The sequence below is a fragment of the Onychostoma macrolepis genome, chromosome 22, assembly GCF_012432095.1.
Source record: "Onychostoma macrolepis isolate SWU-2019 chromosome 22, ASM1243209v1, whole genome shotgun sequence".
Classification (NCBI taxonomy): Eukaryota; Metazoa; Chordata; class Actinopteri; order Cypriniformes; family Cyprinidae; genus Onychostoma; species Onychostoma macrolepis.
Genome location: NC_081176.1, coordinates 11,727,070 through 11,736,724, shown reverse-complemented (window position 1 = coordinate 11,736,724; position 9,655 = coordinate 11,727,070). Strand labels below are relative to the sequence as shown.

The window sequence follows — 9,655 nt, the reverse complement described above, 5'->3', positions numbered from 1 at the left end:
GATGACTTGCAAGACAAAACAATTGTTTCCGCTGAATGCATCTGAGTCTCTTGCAACTCTGTTTCTGAGTCAAAGTGAAACCTGCTGCGGTCTGAGTTTAATTCAGGTCAGTTTACTGCCAAAATAACACAAATGAATGTGGTTTCTGAGTGGACAAACGTCTTGCACTTAACGTGTTTACTATTGTGTGCTGCAGATATTATTTTCCACTCTACACAGAGATTGGAAATATTGAACCAAACAACTGCTGCAACACTGAACAGAAAAATAACAGCACGACTATGAGCTTAATAGTAAAGATAAGTCAGGAGAATCATTCAGTTATATATCACACATCTTGAGACTTATTTAACACAATACTATTAGTTTGAGAGAGAGAGAGAGAGAGAGAGAGAGAGAGAGAGAGAGAGTAAGCTGTAAAATTGAGCGCGTTCTCGTACACAGTCGCGTGCACATTAACAGGGGCGCGCTGACTGGGAGAGTTTCTCTGTTTGACTCTTAACCTCAAATTATCTGATAGCATGCTATTAACGATAGTAAAGCAGGATTAATTACACATTCGAATGCAGACTAAGCGATTTATCTCAAAAGTATGAGGAAACTGATCCGCGCGTTTATTTTCTTCTGTTTGTGTTTTTGTCATCTGGTTGGTAAGTACATATTTGTGACGTCACTGAAATCAAAGGGTACTAATGTTTAAATCAGAGGATTTACATCCGTTAACATTATAATGCATTGGGCATATGAACTAAAAATGACAATTAGCATTTCTCAATCTGGCTTTGTTTATTTCTATAATAATACAATCACATTGCATGATTTAATATTAATGCATTATCAACAAACAGGAATTAACAAGTGTATTATGTAAAAATATATTCCCTTTTTGTTCTGCAGGTGTTTTTGTTGCTGAGACAAATATAGAAAAGACACTGTCAGTGATGGAGGAGGATTCTGTTACTCTAGACTCTGGTGTTACTGACATACATAATTATAATGACATGGAATGGAGATATGGAAACCTTCTCATAGCTAGAATCAAGAGAGCGGCCTTCAATACAAGTTGTAGTGTTGATAGGAGATTCATACACAGACTCCAGCTCGATAATCAAACTGGATCTCTCACAATCACAAACACCAGACCTGAACACTCTGGAGTTTATAAACTAACTATCATGGATGAGAAAAAGGGGTTCTCAACCGAGATATTCAGTGTTACTGTTTATGGTGAGTAAATTATTGCAGTGCATTGTCCTGTCCTTTCACATTCATGTTATTAGGCAACAAGTCATATTTAGCCATAATGATATCTCAAGATTACTTTTGTTAGATTACTTCTATGTTAAATTTGAATCTATTATAAATGTTGAGAGAGAAGACAATACGATCTATGTGTGATGATATGACTGACAGGCATCACAATACTGTCTGATATCACAAATCACTTACCGACATCACAGCAAACTATCATATGGCACATTTAATGACTGACAAAGTACTGTAAGCATCTCTCTTGCTGGACTTTTTGTTTTTGTTTTTTCCAGCTCTTCCACCTATTCCTGTCATCTTCAGTGACACTTCACAGTGCTCTTCTTCAGAAAGATCATCACTCTCAAAATGTTCACTGATGTGTTCAGTGTTGAATGTGAGTCATGTGACTCTCTCCTGGTACAAAGGAAACAGTTTATTGTCCAGCATCAGTGTGTCTGATCTCAGCATCAGTCTCTTTCTACCTCTGGAGGTGGAATATCAGGATAAAACACCTACAGCTGTGTAGTCAACAATCCTGTTAGCCACAAGACCAAACATCTGGACATCGATCAACTATGCTGGCTGAGTTCAGGTACATCAGTGGTGTATTTACAGATTGTGTGTGTGTACAAAATTTTACTGAGCTGATCTGTTGTATTTTTATTTATTTATTTTTTTGGTGTGCTTGATTTCTCAGACTATTACCACTCTTATGGGAGGACTGAAGCTGTGATCCGATTGGTCGTCACAGCTCTGATGGGCGTGGCTGCAGCAGCTGCTGTTGTTGTTCTTGTGTATGACATCAGATACAGAAAAACTGAACAGAACAGAAGATCACAGAAATTGGTATCGAATGTTGCTGAATCAGATATTGTTAAGGAAGAATAAACTTTCTGTTATTTTGTCTTATAATAAAAGAAATCATTAGAGAAAGTATTGACCAAATATTCAGATTTCAGTTCCTCTCTACTTTTCTAAGAATAAGCCCTTATGACGCTCAACCCTTCTGTTGGCTATATATGACTGAGATACACGGCTGTAAGGATAGGCCTGTGTTACAGGTGCATAATAAACCGCTCCTACACTGTAAACATAGTTGTGATTGCAACTGTAAAAGACTGTAAAATGCTATGGTAAAAACTGTTAAATCATTGTACATTTTATGTAACTTTACAGTAAAACACTGTTAATTGTACAGTTCAGTAAAAACTAGGGACATAGGCCCTGCTTGTATATATATTGAATAACCAGTTGTTAGTGGATTGACCGTAACATAAATATATTAATACAATGTGTATTTTATAAATAAATTATAAAACTGAAGCAATTTTAATATGTATTTTTATTTCACTCATTCAAGTAGCCTACATGCATATTCAAAAAAAAAAAACAGATTTTTACATTTTTCTAAATGAATAGAATCAAACCATTAGTCAATAGTTCTCCACTAGATGGCAGTTTTATTTATCAGACAGTACAGCAATATATGTATCAGGTTGTTTTCACATCTATAGCTTATTTCAAGGGTCTGAATTTTGACATTATTTGTGCATGCTCCAAACAAATTTTTTAAGCAGTCTCAGCCACTCTAAAGCAAATAAACTGACCACGTCAGAAGATGGTCTGAACAATGTTTTATGATTTTCACATTTTTAATGTGAATTATTTTTGGTCTTTACAGGGTACCATACAAAGGTATTGTTGCCATGAGGAGGAGCATATGAGCCATTTATTGTGTGGAGATTCTCCACACAGACTCAAAACTATCTTTTTCATTCATTTCATGTTTGGGTTTTCTTTAAAGATGAGTTTGAAAACACCAGTTAGATACATCTCACTACATTCATCTCACATTTAAGATTTTTTTTTACATTTACATTCAAGGTGCAAAATTTACATTAAGCACAGATTGAAAACACAATCATTAAGATACAATTACTCAGCTCAGCAGCAAAGATGGTTGATTTCAATTCTGTTTCAGTAGTTGGGAAACAGCAGATTCTGCAGCCAAACAAAATCAAAGAATAAGGAAACTTATTGCAAAATAAGCAAAACATACAATCAACATAATATTCATATATCTTTATATGTTTGATTTTCATTTAGATGATTTTCAATCATTTTATTTATTTATTTAGCCTATACCAATTTTACTTTTAGACACTGTGGAAAACAAGTTGATTTGTTTTTAGTGTAAAGTAAATGGCAATAGATTATTGGCCTTTTCAAACTTTTCCAGCACCTTCCAGCTGTGGTAAATCACTATTTATGAAGACAAATATACTACTTTAAATCAGATTATATTGTGCTAAGAAAAACATATGCTTTGTGATGTCATTCTACAGAAGGGTGACAAATTAAAGGAAAACACGTTTATGGTTCAAAAGGGGCAGTCGTGGCCTAATGGATAGAGACTTGGACTTGTAACCCAAAGATTGCAGATTTGAATCTCAGGTCCAGCAGGAATTGTCGATGAGGGGAGTGAATAACCAACGCTCTCTTCTACCCTTAATACCTGTCTGTATACCATGACTGAGGTGAGACCCTGAGTAAGGCACCAAACTCCCAACTGCTCCTCGGGCACCACAGCAATATGGCTGCCCACTGCTCTGGGTGTGTGTGCACTTGGATGGGTTAAATGCATCCAAGTGCATCTAAATGCACAAATTCCGAGGATGGGCCACCATACTTGGTCACTTCACTTTCACTTTCAAAATGTACAACCTGTCTGTATAGACTGTCTAGACATCCTACATAACCTGGTTAATATAAATAAAAATATTACATTTTTTATAAAATACTTTTTTTAATAAATAAAATAAATATTTTAGTTTTTTTTATTTTAAAAAATATATATTTTATATAAAATATAAAATTAAAATTCATGCATTTCAAGGATTTCTAGCACTCGTATGAACTTAGATTTAAAAAAACAGTAGCTGTTGTTAATATATTTACATGTAAGCAGATACTGTATGTCTACGCATTCATATAGTTTTATATATTGAAAGCACATTTAATGCATTTCTCTGCATATTTTTAAAAGATTGTGTGGCACTGTGAAAATATCTAGATATAACTATCACTTTTGAGTGATAACTCAAATGCGTGACATTACTGTAGCAGAGAGTAAATCCTTGAATAGATAAAAGTACCTTTAAATAATATATAAATATACTGTTAGATTCATTTCATTGAGAATCTGTTGACAGTCTGAAATGCTGGTGAGATCAAACCAAAACCTGACCACAGTTTTTCACTTCCTTTAAGGATTAAAAAAATCTGTTGTTGTATCATTTGTATGCAATACTTACGCCTTTGCCTTGGTTGTCTACAAATCTTGCAGCAAAAAAGCAGTTACAGCCCAAACCACCAGACCAACACCAGCACCACGTATCCCTGATGCAGCACCTGAAGAGAGAATCCATAATGATAAAGAGAGAGTCATTAGTTTAAATGTGTATCTGAACAAACACTGTATAAACATCAGCACTACATTACCTGAGCGAAGATCTGTACCATGATAAAAAGAGACAGTCATTAGTGTGAATGTGCCTGATCAGTAACAAACACTAGAAACATCGGGACTATATAACCTGAGTGAAGGTCTGCATTCTTCTTTGAGAATGTGCTGGCATTGTTTATCAGATGTCTCTTCATCAATTAGATAGTGTTTATTTCCTATCTTCGTTGTTGACTGAGCACAGTTCTAAATAGTATACTGAAAGATTGTAGCTCACCTCTGACAGTAACACCGAATGTCCTTTGAACGGTATGTGTGCTGCTGCTCATGTTTAGATGATAAACTCCAGAGTCTGTGGTTCTGGTGTCAATGATGGTAAGAGATCCAGTCTGATGCAGCTCCAGTCTGTCTTTGAATTTCCCATGAGCACTGTCATATAATGAGAACCGATTGGCTGTTCTATTGATCCTAGCCATGATATAGTCTTCAAACTTCCATAATATCAGATCATATCCCCGTATTTCAACAACACCAGTATGTAGAGTGATAGATTTCCCCTCCTTCACTGATTCTGTCTTCATTTCATCTGTCACAGCAAACAAAAACATGCGAAGAGCATACAAGTTACTAAAAGATATGAATAATTACTTTTTTAATCACACAAGTAATTGTTTAGGTTCAGAGTATGAATACCATAGTAGGGTCTCAAGTTTGTGAAAAAAAAATATTATTTTATTATTAATCAAGAAATGCTTTGTAATTTTTTACATTTGATCAACTGTGTACATCTTTAGATGCTTTTTCGCATTGGGCAGATAGACAGACAGACAGCCAGCAGCAGAAGACAGAGAAGGCAAACGAGACAAGCTGACAAAGAATTAAGAGCTCAGTTCACTCAGCGGAACTGTCTGTCTTAAAGGAGCATATGTTTTTGATAAATAAATAAATAAATAAAGGCATGCTGTAAAATTGTGCCCTGTGTTTACTTTATGTCATCGACTACTAGTACATTAACAAACACCCTCTGATAATGAGTGGTGAAACTTCATATTTCTATTTCAGTATCAAAAAATTAATTAATAAATTAATTGATAAAAAAATAAAATAATATATATATATATATATATATATATATATATATATATATATATATATATATATAGGGAGAGAGAGAGAGAGAGAGAGGCCTGTAATGTGTATTTCAGAGCCTTAAATGGGCATTTTACCCAAACACAATACGTTGTAACTGTGAGGTTCTGAGACCTTTTCTCTAGCACTGGATTATGATGTTGGTTTCAAACATCAGGTTCAAAACGCTGAGAAACTTTAATTATCCTCCTTTAACTGAAATAGGCTACTGCCTGCAGGCTATTTTAATACTAAATGTTTTTATTTTAGTGTAAACTTGTTAATTTGAGCACCTAAACGGTTCACCGCGTGCTGATAATAATATAACTATATAACTGAATCGCATAACATTAGAGAAAATGTGATCCACTCACCACTAAGAGCAATGCGGAATTTCCTGTGCAAGATCATACTTCGGTTCTTCATCTCCATTTTGTAATCTCCTGTGTATGGTGAGGTCTCCAGTTTTGTCATTCTGATCAAATATGTCTCTCCATCTCGCATCAGTGATTCTGTTTAAGTCAGCAACGATGGTGCCTTGATCTCCAAACTTCCACAGTATCTGATCATCTCCCTTTACTTTAACATCAGTGTGTAGAGTGACAGAATCTCCCTCCATCACTGACACTGACTCCACAACATCTGTCACAGCAACAAACACATGAGGAGAACAAACAGAACCTGCTTAAAATGAAGATTAATCTCGTAATGCCCTTAATGTAATTTTCACAAAACACCGTATTTGTACACAGTGAATCTGTATTTGTATACCTGTTTCTCATTTATAGTTCCGGTATCCCTTAAAACATAAATTAAAACTGCAAATGCATTTCAGCTATTCAAATACAGATTCAAATTTCTACACAACATCTGGGTTTGTGGGAATAATTGAGTTCAGAATCAGTCATACAAATTTCTAAATTTTCAAATTTTCATCCAAATTTTCAAGAAATGTAATGCAACACACCATATGACTTTTTGTGTTTTTATGTAATTGTTTGAAGAATAAAAAAAGCTTAGAAAATATTTCATATAGTAAATAATGGTTATTCATAAAAGTAACTATGTGATTTTTCCAGAACATCTCCAGACAGTTAATAATTATCATACTAAGTTACTCACCGTGGACAGCAACATTGAATCTCTTGTGTTTGATGTCATTGCTGCTGCTGATCCGTAGTTCATAAACTCTAGAGTCTGTGATTCTGGTGTCTGTGATGGTCAGAGATCCAGTCTGATCATCCAGCTCCAATCTGCCTTTGAATCTCTCATCATTATTTCCAGGTACTGAGATGTCATTGTCTTCTTTATTAATTACGGCTAAGAATTTGTGTTCACCTTGAATATTCCACAGCACCTTCTCATTTCTCTGTATTTCTGTAACACCAGAGTGTAGAGTGACAGAATCTCTCACCATTAATGACACTGACACTTCATCAATGGCAAACACACCTGCAGAACAAACAGAAACAGACTGAGATTATTCTTATAGTAACACATACAGTATTTACAATTAAAAGTGTATATTTACAGTAACTTTTTCCTCTTACTAAACCAAACTATATATTCACTAGCATTTGTGTAGAAATTTTGCTTAAAAAGTTTATTAATGATGCAGTTTCTTGAGTAAGATATCATTCCATTCTAGCTCCATAATTGTGGTAAAAGTGTTGTACTATATATGATAATACTGGAATGTATTGTACTTCTGCAGTACAAATCCATTATTTTACAGTACAACAAATGTTACTGTGAATTCACCCAAACAGTCCTGTTATTATGGTAGTGCCATTTTTATAGTTATATATACATATGGGGTACTGCTTTGTAATATAAGTGAAGAATGGGATCACATCATGACACTGAAATAAGTAAACACTGCTGTGTTAAAAGAAAAAGTGGTTTAAATGTCACTGGATGTGCAAGTTGTACAGACCCGGTGTACATGTTGTTGCAAACAAAAACATGCTCAAATAAATTAATACACGCATAGACATCAGTAATGTTCAATTAAATAGCACAGTTTAAAAACCTACTGCATGAAAATCAATCAGTCCAAAGAACCTGCATGAAATATTACCCTTAGCATTCTAGAATAAATACAAATTGATGTGAATAAATACAAAATGATCCAAAAGATTCTTCATTAATCAAGTTCTTGTGACTGTTGATTCAAAAAGTTCACATTTCTTGTGACTCATTTCTTCATCATGCATTTACATTGCATTTATAAATTTACTAGACACCTTTATCCATGACTTACAAATTAGAACATAACTGGCAATTTGTCAGAGAGCCAATAATATTCAGTATACTATACATATGTAACCACCCTCCTGAGGTGACAGTGGAAGTTGTGTAAAAATAAACAGGATTTACAGGACAAAACAACAAAATTGAGGTACAAAAGTAAAATTTCACCACTGGCTCATGAATGGATTCGCAAACATGTTAATGGATGTTAAATAACAGAACAGGGCTCTGCAAACATTGTACTTTACTGAACACACATCGACTTACAAAATAGGGCAGGGTAGAGTCTATTTGACTCAACTGACAGACTGAGTTATTTATTCTGTATGGGTTGGTTTCAAATATTATTTTCTGTTTTTCATTAAAATGTTTCATATTTGATTAGGGCCTGAATAAAATATATCGAATAAAAATGTTTAAGGGTGGGGTGGCATTATTATTCTGAACAAGTACAGCTGATTCACTGTTGTTAAAACATCAATCTTTCTAGAAGTCTGTTGGTGGTTTACTGCTTTTTTTTTCTATTTCCGGTAGGCTTGTGTCGAAACAACACAATGGAACATCACTCATCGCCCACAAACAATAACAAATAAAAAAAGGGAAAAAAATGATAAAGAAAGAAAAGTAAATGATAAATATGAGTGGAGTTATTAATGTGATCTGCTTGTCTATTCTATGCCGCACCCAAACCGACCAACAACAACAAACAACTACTCACAAAACCTAACTAAAGACCAGTGTTTTTCATATTATTATAGGCCTACAAAAACAAGTAATCAATGCATTTGTGTTGCTATCAGTTTTCACGAAAATCACTGATGTTATAACAATATTAATTGAATATTAATACAAGCGACCTCTAGTGTTCACTGCAAAACACGCGCGTGCACAACTAACCCCCAAAATACACGCAAGGTGCATGTCCTCTGTCTTTATTCATAGTGTAATTTGTAGAGAATAAGATCATAGAGCAAATACGAATTTTGTGTTCCCGATTTAGTATACACAGCAAATCAAAAGTGTTGAATGAATGAAAATAAATGTGACTCACCGTCCACAAGTAATAAAACCCAAACAAGGAAAGAATGGTTCCTCATCATGTCGCGCTTGGCCGCATCCGAACTGAAAGACAGCTGCGATCAGGTAGTTTTCACGAGCTCTTGTCAAACCCTCCAAGTCACGTGATTTCTGTGAAGGAGGATGTGTTACGTCATACCATTTTAAATTGTAAAGGGTCATTAGTGTAATTCGTCATCATCTTCAGATAATAACTGTAGACCTGCAAACAGAATCAGGACAAGATCGCACATACTCTATGCAACTCTCTATCAGTATGATCAGCTAAAGCAGATGACAACTGCAGCTCCCTCTAGTGACTGAACAGATAACATCACTGACATCAGATGCCTTTGCTTAAGACCTGCTACTTTGTGACTTTTACAGTACATTTACTTTACAATAAGCTTATATAACTTTGTTTTAATGTCACTTATTGATACTTGCTTTCCCTTCAACAATATACTCCTAAGTGTCTTTGGTAACCCTTTATTTTGATGGTCC

At 34.6% G+C, this 9,655-nt stretch overlaps 1 protein-coding gene and 1 pseudogene across 2 annotated transcripts; one reads left to right on the top strand and one right to left on the bottom strand.

Annotated features, from left to right (window-relative positions):
- Positions 1 to 456: 456 nt before the first annotated feature.
- On the top strand, positions 457 to 2,520 carry LOC131530584 (uncharacterized; annotated as a pseudogene).
- Positions 2,521 to 2,619: 99 nt separating this feature from the next.
- On the bottom strand, positions 2,620 to 9,413 carry LOC131530585 (uncharacterized). 2 transcript variants are annotated; one of them, XM_058760936.1, is made up of 6 exons: positions 9,147 to 9,413; positions 7,181 to 7,294; positions 6,965 to 7,099; positions 4,992 to 5,300; positions 4,566 to 4,662; positions 2,620 to 3,252 (listed from the first exon to the last, which is right to left on the bottom strand). In XM_058760936.1, exons 1-5 carry the CDS (start codon positions 9,193 to 9,195, stop codon positions 4,583 to 4,585), a joined length of 687 nt encoding a protein of 228 aa, XP_058616919.1. In that variant the 5' UTR covers positions 9,196 to 9,413; the 3' UTR covers positions 2,620 to 3,252; positions 4,566 to 4,582. The 2 variants fall into 2 exon arrangements, with proteins under 2 accessions (XP_058616919.1, XP_058616918.1); XM_058760935.1 differs by having other exon boundaries at positions 2,623 to 3,252; positions 6,965 to 7,294.
- Between the last annotated feature and the right edge of the window lie 242 nt (positions 9,414 to 9,655).